This window comes from Mchenga conophoros, linkage group LG2 (assembly GCF_057382185.1).
Source record: "Mchenga conophoros isolate Kocher_MC1m ecotype Shallow Benthic linkage group LG2, M_conophoros_male_GT1.1, whole genome shotgun sequence".
Lineage (NCBI taxonomy): Eukaryota > Metazoa > Chordata > Actinopteri > Cichliformes > Cichlidae > Mchenga > Mchenga conophoros.
In genome coordinates, this window is record NC_140527.1 from 22,929,237 (window position 1) to 22,953,202 (window position 23,966).

The 23,966-nt window shown below is 41.2% G+C and overlaps 1 protein-coding gene across 4 annotated transcripts; it reads left to right on the top strand.

Annotated features, from left to right (window-relative positions):
* Nucleotides 1-105: 105 nt before the first annotated feature.
* On the top strand, nt 106-23,638 carry ints6l (integrator complex subunit 6 like). Of its 4 annotated transcripts, none has more exons than XR_014894108.1 (20): nt 106-363; nt 483-560; nt 7,434-7,583; nt 13,473-13,562; nt 13,753-13,936; nt 14,052-14,180; nt 14,647-14,810; nt 15,123-15,275; nt 15,516-15,648; nt 16,024-16,118; nt 16,207-16,317; nt 16,897-17,112; nt 17,232-17,358; nt 17,488-17,630; nt 17,722-17,953; nt 18,033-18,407; nt 19,366-19,814; nt 20,443-20,536; nt 20,945-21,040; nt 22,780-23,638. XR_014894108.1 is itself a non-coding variant. In XM_085288606.1 (18 exons), exons 1-18 carry the CDS (start codon nt 253-255, stop codon nt 21,042-21,044), a joined length of 2,685 nt encoding a protein of 894 aa, XP_085144732.1. In that variant the 5' UTR covers nt 107-252; the 3' UTR covers nt 21,045-23,633. The 4 variants fall into 4 exon arrangements, 2 of the variants coding, with proteins under 2 accessions (XP_085144727.1, XP_085144732.1); XR_014894124.1 differs by having other exon boundaries at nt 19,366-19,421; nt 22,780-23,636; XM_085288606.1 differs by lacking the exon at nt 19,366-19,814 and having other exon boundaries at nt 107-363; nt 20,945-23,633.
* Nucleotides 23,639-23,966: the final 328 nt, after the last annotated feature.

Sequence of the window (23,966 nt, forward strand, 5' to 3'; positions counted from 1 at the left end):
AGCCAATGGCGTCGCACTGAAAGGAGCTGGGCGTTCCATTCGGTTAGGAGCAGAAGTTGAACAGCGCGAGCCGAGACAGAGCTCTAGAAAGGCAGATAGGGAGAGGGCAGAGGCAACGGCCCTCTACTGGAGGGGGGGGGGCTTATTATAACAAATATATACACACATGTGTGAACTGTTGGGCTGCACGATAGGTCATATGTGGATAATAGTTATTTTAGAAAAGCATATAACCGCGGCTTTACATTTAAAATGCCTATTTTACTTTTCCTGTTAGACACGTCCGCCTCTATGAATCAGCGCACTTATTTGGGTACGACGTATCTGGACGTTGCTAAAGGCGCGGTTGAGGTCTTTATGAAGGTAAATAATGATTTTACCCCGACCTTTTTCAGCACGTATGCACCTTTGGTTAGCTTAGGGTTCCTTGGGGAAGATAGGTCAAAATTAATATATGTTGTTTTGGTTTTCTTTTTTGACAGCTGCGTGCCCGAGACCCGGCTAGTAGAGGCGACAGGTACATGCTAGTTACATTCGATGATCCACCATACGGAGTGAAGGTAATTAGCAACTGATGCCATTTTTACATTTTACAAGCCGTTCGTATTTTTCTGTCAGTGAGATTTTATTGTCCTTCTGGTTTGTAGTCAGTGTTGGGCGGCTTCCCGGTGGCAAAAAACGGCAAATTAGTGCTCCAAATACTGACAAACGCGGAGCTGCACTGCCTCCGAACATCCAGCAGACATTTTGCTTTTGTGTTGAGAAAAGTCTCGGGCGTTGAGATGGAGGCGTGGAGATTTATTATCAGCTATGACGTCGCTCTTTTTTTAATATAACAACGTGTAGACTGGTCAAAGAGCCCGCCGATCACTTTTTACCCCGCCCCTTGCATCAGTCACGCATCGCCATTGGCCAATCTGGGCTGAAAGTTGATAAGCCCTCTTCATCATGAGATCTCTTTTTTTTGTATTTTTATGAGTTTGCTCATGTTCTCATTATTCATATTATAATTATTTGTCATCCCGATACGAGTGATCGTCATGTCCTTGCATAGGAGCAGTAGTCTTCATACATGCACAGACACACAGGAACAAATAAATACAGCGTGGGAATCACTGCGATAATTTCACGGGGTTAATATCAACAAAGGTTTCCTGACTATAATCTATTGACATGTTTTATGACCAGACACATATCTCCATCTGATCTTTTCATTCCCAATAAAATACAATCCACATGAACCCCTAAGGTCCCTGGTGTGCTTCAGTGGCTGCTCTCTACACTATATTAGGTCTCTCCAGGCTTCCATAACTCTGTCTACAAACCACACTCTACTACTCAACACAGCGTGCAGGGAGCTTACTCCGTCTTGTGCCATCACTGCCTGGAGAAAACAGAATAGTTTGCATGCCTCACTACCAAGAAGCAAAATGCTCAAAGCTGAAGAGTTAATAAATGTACAAAAGCATATGTTAGAAAGCATCGCTCAGCTCACAGTGTGATGACAAATTACTTCCACATTTCAGTTCTTTATAATCCTCTCAAAAGCTGAGTTACTGTTTACTCTGAACTGTTCAAACAGCAGCGGTGTTTTTAAAGACACTGAAACCAGAAGTGAGATTCTGAAATCATATCTCATGATAATTAAATGCAAACTATGTGACACAGTATTTTATGCTCCATCTTCATATGCCCAGTCATTTGGATAATATACTTAAAATCATTATTTATTATTCAAACTAATTCAAGGTTTCAAAAAAGCTTATTTTAAATTTAAAACATTCAACTCACTACTATTAATCTAGTTATACTTTTGACTACTGTGTAATTACTTTTTCGCCAGAATGCTAGTTTTTATACTTCTGTAACTTTATCGTCTTGTGAAATAGGTTGTAAAATGTAGTGAAGATGGGCAGCTCGGAATTTTTTGTTTTCCTGTTACAAAATGTCTGTTACAATTAGCAGCTGTTTGGTTTAACGCAGTAAACGTCTTTTCTATTGGCATATTTAGAGGTTTAAAAAAATAAAAAATTCATATACAAGCAATATGTGTTAAGTAACACAGCAACAGTTTGGATGGGATAATGGAAGCAAGTACAAAGTGCAAGTTTACACAATATCAGTTTATTTGTACTTATAAAATCATGCATTTTTAAAAATGGCATTTATTTGAGTAAAGCATACGGCTACAATTTCTCATTCATGCATATTAATGTGTCATGTATAAGCGATGCGATGTATGCCATTTGCTGTTACTGATGCTACACCCTACACATATTTCATGCATACTATATGCATGAAATATATAGAAGAAATTTTTTTTTAATATGGTAAAGGATTTTTTGCATTTGCTGTTGCATCACTTAAGTTATGAACTACATAATTTTTCTGACAAACATGCTACAAACTTTACCCGAGTCATTTAGACAGCCGTTAGCACATGATTCTCCTTATGGCGACCTGATATGTTTAATATGCTGCTGAGAATATAGCCCAGAAGAAGCGTAGTATAGCTTTTATTTTGGAAAGATGAGTGATTTCTTGATCAGATATTTTTTATTATTTTGTTGTTTCAGCAACATTAAATTTAAAAACTGTACTTCTGAGTTAAAATATATATTTATATTTTAATAAATGACAAATTAAAAAGGCATCAACATTTTTTTGTATCGAAAAAAAAAAAATCAAACCGTGACACCAAAGTATCGAACACCGAACTGAACCGTGAATTTTGTGATTTTGTGTATCGTTTCACCCCTAATATATGTATATGTGTATATATATATATATATATGTATATGTGTATATGTGTATATATATATATATATATATATATATATATATATATATATATATATATGTATATGTGTATATATATATATATATATATGTATATGTGTATATATATATATATATATATATGTATATGTGTATATATATGTATATATGTATATATGTGTGTGTGTGTGTGTGTGTGTGTGTTCGGATGACTGCTACAAAGATGAAGATGGGCTCTTTCTCTTCGTTGACCTTCATATTAAAATAAGGCAAAAAGACCATTTTTAGCTCACGTCTCTCTGTCCACCTCTGCAGCTCATATTGAGGCAAAAGCTCAGGCTTCAGACTCCAGGATGATGTGAATTTTATACTTTTGATAAAATTAAAAAGAAACTACAATTTTTTAAAAACAATATAAAAGTTGTATGTCAATTTAAAGCTCTCACAATCAGTAATCAAAATTAACTGAACAATTAATAACCAAGTGTAATGGTAAAGGTGGCACTAACAGCGGCTCTGTATGATGTCAGTGAGCTCATATCTCCAATCCAGTCTTTAAGTGATGACGTATGAAACCTGCTTCTTTCCAAACTACTCTGCGTTTATTAAGGCTGTTGTGTTTTTAACATGTTTTAATGCTTTTTATCTTGTTCTATTTAATCTGAACAAGCCCGTGAAAAAAGGCAGGGATCACTGTCGGCCTCTCTCAGTTTTATTACCACTGTTTATTTTAAAGCTCAGTTTTTAAATCCTTACGATGTCACTACAGCCCAGCTCACACAGCAGTATATTAATGACTAACCTCATATTGTGGATGGATTATCTCAGTTGTTCTCCTGACTGAAGTTTGGTCCGTTTACAGTATCCTGCCATGCGACTGCATTTGTCTCCAACCATCAGGAACCCCCACATTAACTTTTATCGAGTGGAAAAAAGTTAGCGTTCATCCTCCAGCTTCACTGTGTTTATATTATGCTAACATAGCTGTGTAGCTAGACACCACGTAGCACATTATTATATACCAGCTAGTCCAACTTCAGTAACCCTACAAACGTCACTGCTGTTTAGTTTTCTCTCTTCATTTATGTTGGAAGTGATAGCAGAGCTGTACGTTTTAATTTGTTTCAGAAATCTCTCAGTCAGAACATGCTATACCATGTTTAGGTGGAAACTAGCGAGCTAACTTCCTGCTAACTTCTAAATCTGTTAAATTGAATAAATTCTGTTTTCATGGATGCCTGGATGTAGGGCTGCTCAATTAATCAAATTGTAATCACGATTACAATCTGGGCTTTCAGCGATCATTAAAAATGACTGAGCCGATTATTAGCTCCTCCCTCGTACTTTACTCTCGCGCTGCTCCATGTGGCAAATCCCCTGGCAAAAATGATAATCACGATTATTTTCACTGAAATTGAGATCTCGATTATTTGACGATATTTATTTAACAATAACAATGTATTGAATAATGACTTTAAAGATTGTCAAAAAATAATATAAAATAGTATGCAAATACTGATAACAGTGCAAATGTTCGCAATATAAAAAATAAATGAAAAATATAAACATCTATGTTTAGTGAACTTTGCAGTGTTGCTCTGTGGTGCAGCTACGACACTGTAGCAAAGTTTACACTCTATGTCTACTTGATCCACGTTTGACTCCGCGAACCAATAATGTTTTCACACCACTGAAGTTTTTTTACCTCTCTTTTCAACCAACAGCAGTCACTCTCCAAATAATTTTCGAGCTTTCCGAGCTTCCCTCGGGTCCTCTTAATCAGTGGTCCCCAACCCCCGGGCCTCGGACCGGTACCGGTCCGTGAGTCGTTTGGTACCGGGCCGCGAGAGTTGAGGCTCAGGTGTGAAATGTATATTTTTCAGGGTTTTTATCGGTTTTCAGCGTTATTTTGTTATCGTTTTTATCGTTTACTTGGTTTTCCTTGGACTTTTCGTGTTATGAATAAATTTTCTTTTTTTCGGTACCGGTACTAGTTTTATTTTATTGTATTTATCCGCGACACCTTAAAGGCCGGTCCATGAAAATATTGTCGGGCATAAACCGGTCCGTGCACAAAAAAGGTTTGGGACCGCTGATCTTAATTGTTGTGACGCGTGTTCGAAATGCAGAGAGGTGCGCTCGATTTGCCACACGGAGCAGCACGAGAGTAAAGTACGAGGGAGGGGCTAATAATCGGCTCAGTCATTTTTAATGATCGCTGAAAGCCCAGATCGTAATTGTGATTACAATTCGATTAATTGAGCAGCCCTATCTTAAACTGCTTATTTTAGAGCGTGAAAGAAATGAAAGCACCTGCCAAGGACCAGTATAAGTATTTTGAACTCTCTGTTAAAGCTGCATTGATGAATAATCCAAAATTAGCTGATCAATTAATAACCAGTTCTATAACAATATAGAATATAACAACCATATGGTTGTTATATTGCTATCTATAGGACTCAGATTATGCTACTTGTATTCACAGTATTCACCATTAGGGATGGGTATCGTTTAGGTTTTATCCGATACCGGTGCCAAACCGGTACTTTTGAAATGGTGCCGGTGCTTAAACGGTGCTCAAACCAGTGCTTAAAGAATGGAGAACACAAAATTGGTCCAAAAAACTCTCACGTTCAGCTGGTTTTTGTAAAACGATAACAATGTTAGCCTTTTCTGCAGCTATGGGGCATATATGGTATCACTCTTGGCTGGAAGCAGTGCTTAAACAATGGAAAAAACACAAACTTTATCCAAAAACCTCTCATGTTTAACTGTTTTCCACTTTTTCTTTGGTCATTTTAGCCTTTTTGGCCAGGGTGAAGGGAGTATCTGCCATCAAACAAGAGGACAGCCGCATGTAGCTATGATGATGTTTGCTAGTTCACCTTACATGCATTAATGTAATAACGTGGTTAGCCTACTCAACGTAAATTACACACGAACAACATTAAGCTACTGACCCAGAGAAGAACGGCTGCTGCTGCCATCATCATCCGTCATCATTTCTGCTACACTGGCAGGGCTAGGGGCCAGGACTCTCCTCTTCGGGTTTTTGGGGGATGTTGCTAACTCCGGGTCCGATAACAGGCACCGCACCCGCAGTAGACGTGCTCGGTGTGAGGTCTCGCAGGCAAGCTATCAAATACGGCGCATTTCTGGGCTTTTAAAAAAAACGTTATGCGTTGCCACGTGTTTCATCGGATTTGAGGTGTTACCTCCTTTGACAATATCACAGTATCAGCTTAAAGCACTTGTTGCAGGCTGCTGAGTTTGTATATTTTGCTGTGAAGTACAACCAGACTTTTGACCGCTTTGCCTTGGGCATTTTTAATCTGTAGCTCTGCTCTAACAGAACGTACGTACCTGGACCCGCCTACTATCCTCGGAAACGTAAAATGATTGGCTAGAATCTAAAGTGTATCACAGCTCAGGAAAAAAAAGCACCGAAATAAAGCACTGAAATGTGCGCTGCTTTTTGGTTTGGTTACGCACCGGATACCGGTACTCATCCCTATTCACCACCAGTTATAGATTAAAACAATCCAAAACATGATTCTCACCCCCCCCACCACTCAGAAGCACCCAGGTGCTGAAGTGCTTTTTCCTCATTCTAAAGTCTACCCTCAGCTTCATCCTGCTCTTCCTCTCTTTGTCTTTGTTGCTGTCCCCTCTTTTATTGCTTTCTTTGTGTGCCGAGGATTACGATAAAGGACAAGGTTATAGTGAACGGAGCTAGTCTGATTGCACAGTTACAGAAGCAATAAATTGTTGATGCAGAGGGAGAGAGAGATGAGGTTGGGTGGGAAGAAAATAGAAATATTCTGTAGTCTGAATTATTGAGTGCACACTAAGCTTTACACTTCTGTCAGGGATGATCGGTGTCTGGGTTACTTTGCTGCTAACCCTCTTGAGTGTTTTTAGTGAGGTTTTCTTGTATAACTGCCCAATATTCATCTAATGTCATTCACATAACAGTGTGCTGTGTAGAAATTCCATCTAAATCGTGGCTTTGGAGTCATATCTCATGTTAATCCAAAAATCTACCCACTGGCTTGATTCGAAGCATTCGTGTTCACCCCAGCAATTCAAGCTTCTTTTTTTATTCTCTCTCTGTCTCTTCCCCTCCCTCTCCTAGCAAAGGAAGTGGTAAGCTTGCAGGTCATCCTTAGATTAAGCATGAATCTGCAGCGGTAAAGCACTTGACCCCGCTGGAGAAAAGTCCAAGTGCAGTTACACACTCACATCCTCTCTTAGCAGTATCTCTCTGTCACGGAGGACAGGCAGCGCTGGGAAGTGTATTTTTGGATGCTTGTCATGTATGAAATTAGACCTTTTCTGAAAGGCAACTTGCAGCTCAAACGTGGGTGTGAGTTTCAACAATGTTATCTTCTATTTCCAGAACTTCACATTACCTGATCAAATTTTATAGTTACAATTAAGCCACGGTGCAAAGAGTCAGTGAAACTGAAACTCCTCTTACCAAAGGGTCAGTTTGAGCTTTTCAGTGAACACAATTTGCTGTGTTTTTTTCTTTCTTATAATGACTTGATCTAACTATGTGTGGGTGTGAGTCTTTTTTGCAGAACAGTGACTTCAGACCTCCTTCGCTACTGCTTGTGCCTTTAACACATGTCTCTGCACTGCTTGTGTTTCAGGCCGGCTGGAAGGAGAACCATGCCACTTTCATGTGCGAGCTGAAGAATCTGCAGGCGTCCGGGCTCACAACATTAGGACACGCTCTTCGCACCGCCTTCGACCTGCTTAACCTCAACCGCCTCATCTCGGGAATCGACAACTACGGGCAGGTGTGAAAGGTTTCAGAGTTATTGAAACAGAACTTGTTTCATTGTTTGTTATGGATGTTAACACAACACTGCATAGTTATTTTTAAGCCCTTTTTCGAGCATCCATGTTCCCCACAGATTCATTCATAGGGAGAGCCACAGTACGCATGAGCAAAGTCGCACTTCACGTTGTATACATCAAGTCTAGTAAAGCAAAATCCCAATTTATGTTTACATGATCTGCAAAGGTGGCCCAGATTATTGTGTGTAGTGTGAGGTTTATTTTCCTTGTTCCTCTTTGTGTATAGTTTTCAGTTACTTGGCAGTCTGTTTGTGATAATATGGCAACAAAATGTGACAAGTCAGGAAAAATCCCAAATCTGTTAGTGCTACATACTCAGAAATTTACAATAACTACGCATTCATGTCATCAATCTTAAATAGAAATTCAGAAACAGTGGTGTAAGTGTTGCAGGATGGTGATTTATCTGCAGAGTAATACAGGTGTAGAGCAACTTTGCTTTTATATCCGAATATACCCTATAGCTGGCAACCATTTGAGGCAAGTCTCCTATTGTGAAGAGACTTGTCACAGTAGGGTTGCGTAGACAGACTCACACTGATTGCAATGCGTTGGCACTTTGTCTGCATTTCTAAATTAGACAGCAGTTATTTGTGAAGCTTTCACAGTGTGGCTGAGAGCGATTGCAGTCGGTCCCAATCAGATCCTGATGGTTTTGAGACAGGTACCCCACCAGGTGACTTATGCAATTTACTTGTGATAAAAAAGAAGTTGCTACAACTACTTGCAGTTTTTTCAAAAGCAAAAATGTTGAGTGCAATCATCAGGCAACCAACTGCTTTTTTCCTATTCACAAGGAGGTTGCTATCCTACTTTTACTTTCATGTGAATGAGCCATTAATCATGAGTCTGAAATTACCTCACTCAACAGTACTGAGTGTCTCACCACAGGAATCTTGTGTAGTGGGGCTGACTGATGTAGTTAAAGTTGCCCATTAGTGCATGACGTCTTGGAGTTTGGGATGAAATCTGACTGAGTGAAGCCATTTACTGTATATCACATTTCCACCATCCTGTGCTCCGACTCTACATCTGCACAGACATTCATCAAGAAAATCGTCTCTCTTTCTTCTCATCCTCTCTGTCACCTGCTCACATACTGGCTCCCACTGAATATCAGCCTATAAATGAAACCAGAAACACAGGACTGTGACCAGATCACACTGGAATCTGTTACTGTTTGCTAGGGGAGAAAAAATCAGGACAACATAGTCAGTAGTCTATGTCATAGTCATAATCAATATTTTGCGTGGCAATATTGTAACAATACTAGACACCAAATATTGATATTTTATTAAGTAAAATGTGATATTTTTGATATATAATAGATATCATACCATGGAATATCAATATTTGCCTAATAGGAGGCAACTTTTCTGCAAACAGTTGCAGGCGGAGGTGTGCTCTGGTGCAGGTGTGCCGCAGCGGTCAGTGGAAGGATACGGCAGTTTCTCTGTGAATTTCCCATTACGTGGTAGTGCACTCGGTGCTTGTTTAGGGGTTTTTTTCGCTGTAAAAAGAAGTTTTCTTCCCACGCACAACGGACGTTAATGTTTTTGTCACTTTTTATGGAATCAAACTCAAAATAAGGTCAGTACTTCCACGCTTTAAACGCTGCACGCTCATACTCTCTCCCGCACTCGATATATTATCCATTGTTAATCTGCGCACAGCTGTTGTCACGAACGTCGCACTCGCTTATGTCATTGTCATGAGACATTCTCGCAAAAAAAATCACGGTTTTAGTAACGCAGCGTTCCTACAGGAAAGTAACGGTAATCTAATTACCGTTTTGCAATAGTAATCCCTTACTTTACTCGTTACTTGAAAAAAGTAATCAGATTACAGTAACGCGTTACAAGTAATGCGTTACAAGTAACGCGTTACTGCCCATCTCTGGTCATTAGTCGGATTGAATCTTGGTAAATGAGCACAATTTGAGGGGACTCGACTCAACTGGCTGTATTCTGGTTATCTTCAAAAAGAACAGGAAAGTTTCAGAGTGCAAATTATATAAATGAATTTCTGTCTGTTTAGAAACGAACATATGTGGGATTTATGACACTTTATTACAGGTAATGGTTGTATTATCAGAAACATATTGGATGTATTCAACACCTTGACTCTGTCTTATGGCAGCATTTATGGCAGGTTTTAGTGACAGTGTCGGTGTGCTCGACAGTCTCATTTTACACCATGCCTCATATTATCATGTAGGAAATGTTTTAAACCTATTGATTTGATTTGATTTGATTTGATATACCTTTATTAGTCCCACAAGGGGAAATTTCATAATTTCATAAGGCTGCCGACCTATTGCACGCAATGGCGGCGCCATCTTACCCTCCGACCATACATACATGACACAAAACATCACATGGGGAAGACAGGTCAGAGGGGTATAACATGGAAAAGCACAACACGAGGAAAGATAAGGAGATAAAAAAATAACTCCCCCCAGACTGAGCTCCAACAGGGAGATCAGTTTGAGAACAGAAAAAAACACCTCTGCACATAGCACATGAAAAAAAACTCTTAATACACCAAAGAAACACATGACAAGCAACAGGGGTGGGTAAAGGGTGAGAGACAGCCGATTTAGACAGTACATCCGGGCCTGCGTGCGCTGGTCTCCTTGATCCACCGTCAGCATCGGAAGGGAATAAGCGTCGAAGGCGTTTGGAAAGGGAGGAGGGATGAGTGTGTGCATATCAGTATATGTATGTGTGTGCGTGTCCAGAGTTCAGCTGAGACAGTGTCCTTCGCCCTGCTAGGCTAAGTAAACAGTCTTCCAGCCAACCCAGGTGGCCTTGCATGGAATGGGAAGGAACAGTCTAAATTAGAGCTGGGCGATATAAGATTTTTTTCATATCACGATATGTTTTTTTCATTTCAGGCGATAACGATATCCATCACGATATAAGCCAAATAACTATATTTGTAAGATTTAAATGTGCCGTTGCTCACAAGTAAAATGTGAAATAATCAGCAGCTTGTTTTGATTTAAATATTTATTTCCCATAATAAGTTCAACAGGGTAGATGTACTCAAGGAACATGAGACTTTTTCAGATAAATAAAGGCAAATATTGCAAACTACACAAAAGGCAGCCGCTAAAGTGTTTAAGTTTCAAAATAGAACAAACGAAACAGACTAAATTGTCAATTCCACTTAGAAACAAAATATTAATTCTAAAAATAAATCTTAGTTTGTTTTACAGAAGATCAGACAAAATTGAGTAACTTTTGTCAATATCAAATAAACTGAGAACTAAAAGGAAATTCTCAATCTCTCCTTGTTGTATAGCTTAGCTTTTCAAACAGTTTTAACAGTTACTTTAGTCTGACAAAAGCCGAATGATGAATTAGAGCTTCCAGTCAGAGATTGAGCATGCACCGCTTTATTGTATTTCCAGACTTGCTTTTGGCACAATTTACAGTGCGCGCTACTCTGTTTTTGTCAGACTTGAAATAGCCGAAATACCTTCACACTACGGAACTTCTCTGGCTCTTCCGTTCGACAATCTCTCTGGCATTGGAACCATCATCTGTTTTCTCTTCAGTAACCTTCGGTCACGCTCGGTTGATTTTTCTCTAGTCAGTCATTTCCTCCATTACCGCTGGCTGCTTCCCAAACAAATACACATGTGCGGCACGTAACAAGTCACGTGACGTGACGCTGCGGCTGTGATTGGTTCGGCTCTGCGCTACTTAATTTGGATTGGCTGTTGTTCTTTTTTTTGTTTAAAGAGGACAAGAGAGATGAGGCCTATCGCAATAGTTTAACTTTTCTATCGAGGGAAAGTTATTTCGCAATACATATCGTTATCGTTCTATTGCGCAGCTCTAGTCTAAACACAGTCGTTATCAGGGTGTTTTTTGTTCGGCTCCAGCCTTGCGACCGCAGCTGGCGCCGAGAGGGTATCCGCATGAAGTGATGGTGCTTTTTACTTTAGTGCGAACAACTCATATGAATTTCAAAGCTGTTCTAACAGTCCAACACTGGTCTCTCAATCTCCCGTTGGAGAGCCGTGAGCTTTCTATGATGTTATCCAAACTTAAGTTCCGCGATGTTGTCATTCTTTTTGCTCAAAGAGCAGGTTCTGAGAACTCACGACCGCAGTGCACTTCCCCAAGATGTGATCGAATTTGCGCTCAAAGGTGTTATTTGAGCTAGCCCCTCCAGATGTAATCCAGTTTTTCACTCAGAGGTCTTATTCTGAGTATTCACGGCAGCCGTAAGCCTCTCCAAGATCTTCTCCGTGCTGTACTCAATGAGCCCATTTTGAGAAACTCACGCCTCGTCCCATCATTTCAATCCCAGCGGGCAGCCTTGTGGGGGTTTGAACAGCCGGTTCTGCTTCCTTAATTCTTCGATAAGCCAGGGCCAAGCCAGCTCCGATCAGCACGAACCCTGTTATCATGGTTCTGAATAGGTAGATATCTTCAGCAGTCAGGCTCACCCGAGCCCAGACTTCTCGTTCAGAAGGGGTGTCAATTGCATTCAGAGACCAGTTGATCAAATCCATAATTCTCTTTTAGGTTTTAGAGAACAGACTGTGAGAGAGTGTTCCAGGGAAAAGTAATACAAAAAACACAAGACTAGACAAGGACATAAGAGGCTAAGCAGGGAAGCTAAGGGAGAGGAGGAGGAGGAGAGGAGAAAAGTGCGACCGCCTTCGTCAAGAGCAAGAGCAGAGATGCACTCTCGAACCTGAATTGATTAAGCACCAGAGGCATGCACAGTCTTAATCTTGTGCATTCCTACTGTTTAATGCATCTGCATGTAGTTCACAGCTTTTGTGGAGTTGAAGGTGGAAAAATGGATTCACACATTCTGCCCTTGTGTGTTTGCTTTAAACTGTTAGTCAGTGATATAAATGCATTGTCTTAAAAAGAAATTATGGGACACAATAGTGCTTTTAACACACTGATGTAGTTTTGAATTGATTTTACCCTGTATGTTTTTTGATGTTTTAATTTAGGTTTGCTTGTTTAAGCTGCTCATGTACTAATCAGGTGACCAAGGGCAGGTCTACCAGAATAATGTGAAAGGAGAAGTGGATTTTACTCATTTTAACTTTTAAAGAAAAGTACAAAAATGAATAGCGGAGTCTGATATGTGTTTATAACCGAGACATTTTATGGCTAAACCCAAATTAAGACTTAAGTTGGAGTAAATGTAACTGAAGTAATAAGAGGAAGACATCATGTACCTGGAGACAACATGGAGAATAGAGACTTTTGCCTAATCCACTCGACCTCACTTCAGTTAACCCAGTCATCTTCTCGTCAAGTACATCTTTTTTCTAAACCCCTGCTCTAAGGCACAGATGGATTACTACGCTCGGGCAGTGACCCGAGTTCTGTGCATCAGGAGCGTTTAAATCTACTTAAGCATTCTCTGTGTGTTTGAATTAGATGAGGCTGACCTCTGCAGCGCAGTACTAAAGGCCTCTGTCCTTATTAACAAGGAACACACGGACGCTTTGCACCTTACAGATTCACCCACACACAAAGAAAAAGATTACATGTAGTTTCTGTGGGATGGTAATTCCATAATGATTCCTGCATCTTAGTAGATGTCTGTTTAAACGGTTTACCAGCATTTTGCAATTAGGTGAAGCGTGCAACGTGTAACGGTTGTGCTATTAGGTTCACATGTGTTACCAATTTTATGATCCTTTTCATCCACAGAGCCCTGAACAGTGAGTTGGAATGCAAAGAAAAAAAAGAAGTCAGAGTAGTGAAAATAAATGGCCTCAGTGTTTTTTTCCATTTAGTATTGAACTTGGAATTAATTGCTGAATGTTATCGTTTCCCTCTCAGGGCCGCAACCCATTCTTCCTTGAGCCATCTGTGATCATCACCATCACTGATGGGAACAAGCTCACGCACAGCTCGGGAGTGCCAGATGAGGTGAGAGCACAAACAAATGCAGTGGCACTACCATGTAGTATTTATACAGTGATTCCAGCTGGGCCTGTTGTACACACGTCATACTTTGAGTCGCTGAAGCCATCTGAAGGTTAAGATCTGTAAAACGAGCGACCTTTTGCATTTCCACTTATTAACTTGCTCTCCTACTTCATTCTTGTCTGCTGTGTAGCTGCACCTGCCTCTGAATTCTCCCTTGGCTGGCAGCGAGCTGACCAAAGAGCCTTTTCGCTGGGACCAGCGTCTGTTTGCATTGGTACTGAGGCTGCCAGGAGCAGCTACACCAGATAATGAGCAACTTGGTAGTGTCCCCACGGATGAGTCTGCAATCACCCAGATGTGTGAAGTTACTGGAGGTTTGTCATGTTTTCCTATTTTCATTCATTCACTGTGTGTCTGCAGTCTTTGGGGTAGAGTCCACAATAAATTCTCTTATGCCTGATCGGCGTGTGTCTTGCTTTTTCCGCTCAGGGCGATCATATTGCGTGCGAACACAGAGGATGTTGAACCAGTGTCTGGAGTCTCTGGTCCAAAAGGTTCAAAGCGGTGTTGTCATTAATTTTGAAAAAAACGGGCCAGATCCGCCTCCAATTGGGGAAGGTGAGTGATCAGAACGCAGCGACCATTAAAAGTTCAAATCCCAGGATGAAGTTTTTCACCTGTTTAAACTTTAAACACAGTAAATGAAATTAAAGGAGAACTGAGTGCATTTTCTAGTTTAGCCAAGTACTTAATGATTAGTTATTTGGATAAATAAACCTTTGATTTGATATGTTTAAGTTGCATTTTATTTAAAATTATCGCTTCATGTTTAAGAGGGCAAAGAATCATTTTTTGAGTGAAAGAGAAACTAGAGATTCCTTGTTGAATGTAGTTTGGATGAATGTGATCAACTAAAATCAAATTCTGTTCTTTCCCATTTGCATATTTTGTTATTTTTTCCCCTGTTCGTGCAAACGTATTCTTATTTGCCTCTTAGCTCATATCAGTCAACGTGGCGTGATCCTGCCAAGTAGAACAGTTAGTATCAGCCCGCTTATTGTTTTCTTTTTTTTTTGTTTTCCAGATAATTCTGTGGACTCAAATCGGCCTGTGTCATCCTTCGGCCCACAGCCATGGCACAGCTGCCACAAACTCATCTATGTGCGACCAAACCCAAAGACTGGGGTGCCAGTCGGGCATTGGCCCATACCAGAGTCCTTCTGGCCGGACCAGAACTCTCCAACCCTAGTGAGCAGAGAAGCTTCAAAATACCTCAGCAGCCTTCTTAGTCTGTCTTTCAGATTACATCTTATAGTGTTTGATTATATGTCAATATTTGTATTGTGTAGCTTTATGGACACGCAAACTCTCTTACTTCCTTTCTCTTTTATTGGCACCAGTTTTTTTCTGTAACACCTTTTAGTAACCGTCCAGTATAATTGCGATTACCTGTAAAACTTTAATGCTTTGTTATATACTGCTGTCATAAGGACGTCAGAGGATTGTGTATCAAAGACAAACACACCTAACAGTTTGCTCATTTCCATCTGCTGCTCACAGCCACCTCGCACTGCTCACCCCGTGGTGCGTTTCTCTTGCGTGGACTGTGAACCCATGGTGATCGACAAGCTTCCCTTCGACAAGTATGAACTGGAGCCCTCTCCGCTCACCCAGTACATCCTGGAAAGGAAGTCCCCACACATGTGCTGGCAGGTAGAGTAAATGCTTCCACTAACGCTCTTCGCCTTGTTTACAAAGTCACAGGTGTTGCCTCGGGGACTTTCTAGAAACCCAGACATAATGAGGTTACTTGCTTAATTCATCATAGCGTTTCACCTTTTTTGGGCTGTTATGAAGTAGTTGTTGGTCACGCCATTAAAGCTCTGTGAATACAGCTTGGCTTCATTTTTAGCAGCTCTGCTTTACCTTCATGTTTTCTCTTGCTGTCCTCAGGTGTTTGTCAGCAGCAGCGGGAAGCAGAATGACCTGGGGCATCCTTTTGGCTACCTTAAAGCCAGCACCACTCTCACTTGTGTTAATCTGTTTGTTATGCCGTACAACTACCCAGTCCTTCTCCCACTCCTCGGTGAGACATATTGTAGTAAATTTGTCTTTAGGGTGGCCTAAAAAACCCCCAAAACTATAACTTCTGGGTCAGTAGGCCTGAGCTGACATCATATTTAAAAGCTCTCCTTTTCTGGGACACCTCATCATCTCCAGTCATGACAAGTATCAGTCTAACAACACAGAACATCATTAAAAGGTTTATCTTTAACAATTCTGTACAAGACATGAATATTGTCTGGGTCTTTATGTGTGTTTCAAAGCTTGTTGTAGACTTACCATCATCATCCTCAGTACTGATGCATGTGGATCAGTGGGTCTGCTGCAGCTGGACACTGATGCAGATGCTATAATCTCTCAGACTAACCCACTGCTCATTTTCTCCTTCTCCCTGCAGACGATTTTTTCAAAGTGCACAAACTAAAACCAAACCTTAAGTGGCGACAGGCCTTTGAGATGTACCTGAAGACGATGCCGCCATACTACCTCTTGGTAAATGAATGCAACATCTTTAATGCTGCCTTTAGCTTAAATTGATTTATGGTGTTTTTCTTGTAACTAACATCTTAAATTCTGACAGCCCTTGAAAAAGGCACTGAGGATGATGGGTGCACCTAACCTTATCGCGGACACCATGGACTGCGGACTGAGTTACAGCGTCATTTCTTACCTGAAGAAGCTCAGCCAGCAGGTAAGTCACTTCCAGGCAGTAAAAGAGGTTTTGTGGTGCTTATTGATCGTGATGAAATGTAGAGATCAGACTAAACGACACAAGCGCTGAGGAGACTGAACTGAAACTATAAACTTGTCAAAGACAACGAGCACTGATGCTGTGTGAGGCCTCCGGTTCCATCAAAGGCTTCTTATCTTATTTCTTCTGTTAGTTTAAAGAGTATGTTAAGCATCAAGCAGCGGCGTCTAAGTGGAAGTATTATTCAAGTCATAGTTTGGAAACTCATGCACGCTGACTGGATATTTTCAGGAGTGACAGTCTCACCATCTGCTGCAGATACAGGTGCTGACTATACAGCTATGAGTCCCGTGCTGCCATAATTTAACTATCAAGTGTGGAGCTAAAAGAGTTTCTACATGAGGATATAAAGTCTTTATAAATACTTGTCTTATTTTTTAATATGATTATCTGTGGCTGAAATTATCTGCATGAAAGACTGCCAAGAAATGGAGTGGAGAGATGTCTTCCAAATTATATTTCACTCATTTCACTTTGCTTGTTATCCTCATACTGAGATGTTGTTTTGTTGGCTCGAAGGCAAAAATGGAGTCGGATCGTCTGATTGTGTCGGTGGGGAAAAAGGCTCCGCAGGAAACTGGCATAAAGGTGAAGAACCACTCCAGCTCGCTTTCTCTAGCCCACCGGCGAGACTTTAAGCAGCTGCTGCAGGGAATCACGGGGGAGGGGCCCCTTCGCCTGCCGGACATTAATTTCAAAGAGTTTGCCGGTTTCCAGATCGTCCTGCTCAACAAGGTAGGTTTAGGACAGTCGGACACTTTGTGCAGTGTGTGGCATACTTTCTGTCAGCGGAGAGGGAAAACACAGCGTGTACAGTATTTGGTAGGATTCTTTCTGACTAGATGTGTTTGCAGGATGTAAAGCCTCAAGCTTATCGGAATGCCTACGACATCCCAAGACGGAACCTCCTGGATCAGCTCACACGAATGCGCTCCAATTTGCTGCGGACGTCACTAAAACTGATCCGAGGGCAAGATGAAGGTAAGTCAATACGCAGTGTGTTGCTAGTGGGAGGCAACAACTTAATGAGCTTGCATCATGCGTTTCTTCAGCTGGAATCCGGTGTAGTTACTACAACAGTTCATGAAATCATCGTTTTGTGGTTGTTAGATTCCCTGCACAGTATTCCAGTGGCTCAGATGGGAAACTATCAGGAGTACCTAAAAATGATGCCGTCCCCTTTGAGAGAGATTGATCCCGATCAGCCTAAACGGCTGCACACATTTGGGAATCCTTTCAAGCAGGATAAGAAGGTAATGCAGTTTAGCTGCACACAGATGTCTTCACTCCGTATCGCGCCCTTACATTGTGTAACGGTTTCCTCTCTCTGTCTGTTATTCCCAGGGGATGATGATCGATGAGGCGGATGAGTTTGTAGCAGGCCCTCAAAATAAGAAGAGAGGAAATTCCAGTGACTCCAATTCGGGAGCTACTGTGAAGAGAAGGCGGAACATGTCACCGTTGCTGCGGCGGCCGCAGACCCCATCAGGGAACACCAACCATGTGGTGATTGGGAAGAACCTAGCAGGGATTCAGGGGCAGCAGAACCTCCTCAAACCGGGTCCACAGAACAAAGGTAAGATGCGAAGGTAATAACAAAGTATGCTCGAAGGTGGTGAATATGAGGCTCACGCTGTTCATTGTTGCATCATCAGGAGTGGATAGCATGGTGGTCACAGAGAGTAATGGCGACAGCGCTCTCGGGCTCGACTCTGGAGAAATCTGGCCTGCAGAGATGGAAACTGAGGCAGGGAATACATCCTCACCGAGTTTAGAGGAGAACATTGGGACAGGAGCAGCAGTTCGCGGGGAGGACCTTGGCACGATGGAGGAGAGGCTGGTGGAAGATCATCTAAACGAGCAGCCGCTGGAGGAGAAGCACAACTGTGAACGCCTGAGTCCACAGAGCCAGCTGGATGGCGCTGACGCTGAGCCGGCAGTGCCTGAGATCATTTTCATAGCTCCACTAGACGGCAACCTGGCAGAGCTGCGGACGCGGGTCATCAAGGAGGTCCGCAAACCCGGACGAAGTGAGTGCATTTTTGTTTTTCAACAATATCATAATTAAAGATCTTTACACAAAGAGTGCTTTGCAAAAAAAACCAACACAAAATTCAGAATTTTTCAGCTCTGGCATTGCCGTGTAACGTAAGCGTTACGATTTTATGAAAAGTTTCCATCAAACCACGATGAGCTGGTCCTGATGTTTCACAACAAGAAAAGGAAGAAACAGATTCTCAGTTCATCCAATTCCTCAGGGTTCGATCCAGGAGATGAAACTGCATCACGGCCGCTTACGTACATATTTCAGGGCGTCAGTGGGCAGTTTGATCTCTTGTTAGCAGAGCTGGGAGCTGTGAAATCATTTCAGAGAGCTAACTGTCCTGAATCAGCATCTAGCTGTGTGTCTGATTTATAATAATATTATTTTAGTAGTTGTATATGTGTGTTACGAGGTCACTTGTTACCAAAGGCAGTGGCCTGATTAGTCACATCTGTTCTCATCATCTATTTGCAAAAAAATGGAAAATTCAAGCTTGATTGGAAAAAATGCCAAAAATTATCAAGCAAAATTATGTGGTCTGTGTGAACGGCTACATTAAGAATTGGTGAGTCTCTAAAACATATTTTTCCAGGCCTTCATATTAATAATAGCCAAAAAAGACTGTCAATATGAAAAGAAGCAGAAGCAAAACACAGAACTAAGACTGATGCGTGACAGTCTGTATAGTTTATTAGGAAAAAGTGCAAGTTTTAAAAAGAAATATTTAATTTCAAATAAAAATGATCAATTTCAAGTGCATGAAACACGGACTTATTCAGACGACGTTGGAGAAAGTTCAAAAGAGTTCCTCAAACCTTTTCAGATTTTTTTGTTTGCTTAAAATATTTGTGTTAGTGTTTGTAGTGGACGGTCGGACATTCTGGACAATATTGTGATTTAAATTATCACAGTTGATTTTTATTGATTTTTTGGGTCTTTTTCAGCTTTTGTTGACAGATACAGTGAAGAAATGACAGGAAGGGACAGCAAAGACAGAGAGGCAGGGGAAGACACGTGGCAAATCACTGAGCTAAACCGGCGCCCGATCACAGAGGATTTATTGAACTTGAAATCATTGTCCTTTCAACAGCGAATTTCTTTGCATTATACTTCACTTTATCAGGAAGTTGGTACACTGAAAGGCGAGCGCATCGTAGCCAAACACAGCAGCATTCGTCCCATAATGTTTAAATCTTGCCACAGTGAGACTTCTTTAGCTGTTTACATTTAATACTTATTAATCTAAGGTAATCTACGGTTCGTATTCATCATCTGATTATGAGTTCCAGCACAAGCTGATTTCTAGTCATCTGATGAGATTTCAGGGTCCTGATTTTCATCCCCATGCATTTAGTTTTTCATGTGAACTCCCAGATGAAGATGCTCTAAAAAGGTAATTAGACTGAGTGATGCACTTTCTAAAACAGTCTTTGGTCATTGTTGGTGGGGGAATTATGCTGCTGTGCCTTTAAAATGTTCTTTTAAGATAAAATGTTTCCCTTTAGTTCAAAGTTCGGATGAAACGGATGTTAAACCTCTTCAAACACATGAAAACTCTTTTCTCCTTGGGCGTCTGTTAGAGTTATTGTCAGATGTCGTCTTTATGGGGGTAAAGTTAAAGGTCGAAGCTTGATTGTCCTTAATGCTTGATCATATCACACTTTCACATGTTTTAAAATTGGATTCGTTTTCTGATTTTTAGCTTTTTTTCATTACATCAGAGAAGAGGTAGCTGTAGCCCATTTACAGTCTATGTGCACCCAGTGAGGAACACTGCAGTATTTTTTTTTAAAAATAAAACATAATGGATCTGTCAGCTGTGCGGCCAGTAATACAACATTAACAATATGTTTACACATTTTTAAAAACTTTTTTTCATATAAATCCCAAATTGTTTTTGATTTCTCAGCTAAATCAGTCAGAGGTGGCAGAGAAATGTAAAATACTGATTCATTTTATTTCTAATTTGGGGACGTACTGGGAACATTTGAACCGCTTCCTTACCTTGTGCCTTTTCTCAGACTATGATGCAATACTCAGACTACTGCAGCAGGTGAAAGGCCCGCCAAACGTACAGAGGTACTTCATCCAGCACGCCATCAAAGAAGCAATGAGGTAAGAAACTGAGCGGCTTTGAATCTTTTGAAATCCCCGGACAAGCCTGTTAAACAGCGCGTCGCTGCACTGACATACAGTGAGTTCAGTGTTTCTGAGGCACTGCGGCTTCAATGGCATTCATTTCATAGCCCTTTGAATCAAATTCATCTGCAGCACTCTGATAAAGTTTGAGGTTCCCACTGCAGTAAGCTGGAAAAGGAAATCAAATCGATAGTGTGAGCTCCCACCAGCATTACAACTGCACTTGTTCCAAACACCTTGCCGCAGTTCATCTGTGGATTCATCTGTTCTGTCTCTTCTTACACTGATTTCATGTGAGGTTGATGTCGCACAACTCCTTGTTCTTCCTGTTATTGAAAAGTCGTCGCTGTGATCCAAAGTAACATCTAAACATGTCCCGAACAGGTTCAAGAAGCGAGTACTGATCCAGCAGCTGGAGAACGCCCTCACGGAGCTGGAGGAGAAGCAAACAACACCACAGCTTCCCAATGACCATGGCAGGTAGTGACAAAGCCACTTTTGCTTAAATTTTCTTGCCGGCTGGACATCGCAACCCGAAGAGAGGCATCCCTCTAGACCAAGCCTCAGAAATTCCGATTTGGAAACCAGCTTGGGAGAGGAACAAATGCACTGATAGTCCCTGTGCTGTACGTCACATCCTGTTAGAGGCAGAGGGCTTATTCAGAGGAGGGGCCTTGGGGAGCAGCTCCACTGGGGATGAGTACAGACACTTTAAAAATAATCCTCTGACAGATGCCTTAAACACCCATATGGCTTTTGTCTGTATGGGGACGTTGCTCAGAAACCACACATACACTCCATTAGACAGATAACACAGTAAGCCAGCAAAGCAGTGGGTAGACTGGCTTATTGGGATAGTTATGCTAAAAAATAAAAAACAAAACAAAACAGGCCCTTCTTCAGCTGGTCTGAAAAGTGTTTTATGGGTAATAAAATGTGCATTCATGGAAATTCACGGATGGAAGGAGAAATACTGTCCAGAAGCAAGACAAACCCTCATATTTTTTTGTGTTAAATCGGCAACAGGATGCACTTTGTTGTCCATGTTACTGTTGATCAATATGATTATTACTGGTTGCACTGGCATCAGAGGTGGGCAATATGGGAATAGGACTATGAGTGCCATAGTAGCAGAAGTAACAGAAAACAGAGATTTGAGACATCCAAACCTTCAGCATCAGAATCTGTGAGATGTCGGCTTTCAGCCCGACGGCGTGTCCGTGTCCGTGCCATCGGCTGAACAATCCGCGCCTCGTGCAGAATCCGTTTACCTGCTCTCGTTTTCTGTTTTAGCTGTTTGGTGGTTGCTGAAATAATTTTGTGAGCTTTAACCGGAGATTCTGACATTGCTGGTAAAATACATTTGTATTTAAAAATCAATTCAGGATATAAATGGCCTGCATTTGTATAGCGCTTTACTAGTCCCTAAGGACCCCAAAGCGCTTTACACTACATTCAGTCATTCACCCATTCACACACACATTCACACACTGGCAATGGCAAGCTACATTGTAGCCACAGCTGCCCTGGGGCGCACTGACAGAGGCGAGGCTGCCGGACACTGGCGCCACCGGGCCCTCTGACCACCCTCTGATATAATGAATCGATAACGTGTTATTCAAGCTAAAATCGATTTGAATCAGAAAAGTGAGTTTTTTAAACCCACCCTTAGTAGCGATAAAGCGTTGCTTTTCTGGGAATGCATTAGAAATGTGTATTTATGGCTAAATCAGTCAGCAGGCTGCACATTATGGAAAATACTGTGTTCAGTATTGGTGTGTAATAGATTTGAGTCAGTATAGCAAACTCATAGTGTGAATATGACCATATTGCCCAACCCCAAACAGCATTAAATAAGATTCACATATGCCTCACTCATGGCAGCTCCCAACATGTTCTGAACCCACAACCAGCTCCAACCTTTTAAAGCGTGACTTTGAAGGACAGCACCAAGTAGCCGAATCAGTGTTTTTTGTGATAGTTGCACAGAAGCAGCAGTGTTTACTGGTTAAGTGACCGAGGAGCATTCTTCCTCTCACCTGCCATCACAGCAATACAACATGGGTCACTCCTGCAACTCCACAGGCGCACACTCACGCCCGAGTCATCCTCACACCTCAAACGCTCCAGTGGTTCCCCAGCGTAACGCAGTTTTGCATCCAGCAGTCGCCTTTTTGTTGAAGTTGAACCTTTTGCATTTCTCCTCTGCTGCTTTTCAGATGAACCCGGTGTCAGCACTCCTCCTGAGTTCTCCTTGTTTTTACAACAGATGTACACTACTTTTTAATGTTCATAGGGAATAGAGATTATTTTTGTGAAATTGCTTATTTCAGAGTCTAAGAAATATTTTGAAAGACAAATGTTCAAAGCCATTTTTGTAAACTGTTAAAATACATATAAAAAGTGGAAAATTTTATGAACCTACTTCTTTTTTCATCAAAACAAAAAAATAAAAAAAATGATAAAAAATTAAGCCACGGGTAGAACGGTGTTTTGTGCGTCAGACTGTGTAGTTCTAGCTTGAAGTTGGTGTTTTTTTTAAATACTTAAACAGTTGATGAGCACACAGCTCGCTTACTTTCATCTTTTTTATTCAAGCAGTTTTGGTTTAACCCTCATAAAGTCTCTAGAGTCTGTGTTTCTTTTGTAAAGCCTCACTTTTAAACTGAGCAAATGCTGCAGACACAACACTTTCAGTGTGTGTCTGACAGAGTGATGGAGTTGTGGAGCAGAGCTCTGCGACACGCACGGCAGCTGGACCTATTTTCTTGGTGACCCTTTGTCATTGATTACAACAAATTGTAATTTTACAAAGGCCTGCAAACGCTGGAATTGCATTTACACTCAGCAGCCACTTTATTAGGCACGCCTGTTCAACTGCTTGTTATTGGAGGTGTCTTGCGAGCCAATCACACATCAGCAACTCCGCGAATTTAAGCGTGTAGACGTGGTCGAAATGACCTCCTACTTTATGATGCAGCTCATAAACTTGATCCCTGTGTACTTAGTGCAGCTCTGCACATCACACTTGTTCTTGAAAATTGCACCAGTACATCTCCGAAATCTTTTAAAGTCTCAATTTTTAAATTACTTGATTCTTGTGTTTTTATATTAAAGACACATTAGTGAAACAAGCATTTAATATGTACTTTTTCTCCATTTCTGTTCTACATGGTTTGTTAGTTTGCTCCATTTTAACCCAGACTGGAACTTTAGCCTTGACTGCCACCTAGTGTCCATCATAAGCAGCTGCAGGTTTTTTTGAATCAGGAGGGTTTTTTTGTGACGCAGCAGTCCTGCACCAAGGTCACAGGTACAGCACAGCTCTGCAGACTGTCACTATAGTAATTAAATTTTTTTAAAGCCATGCGTACCAACTTCTTCCTGCATAAATAGATTACCTGGA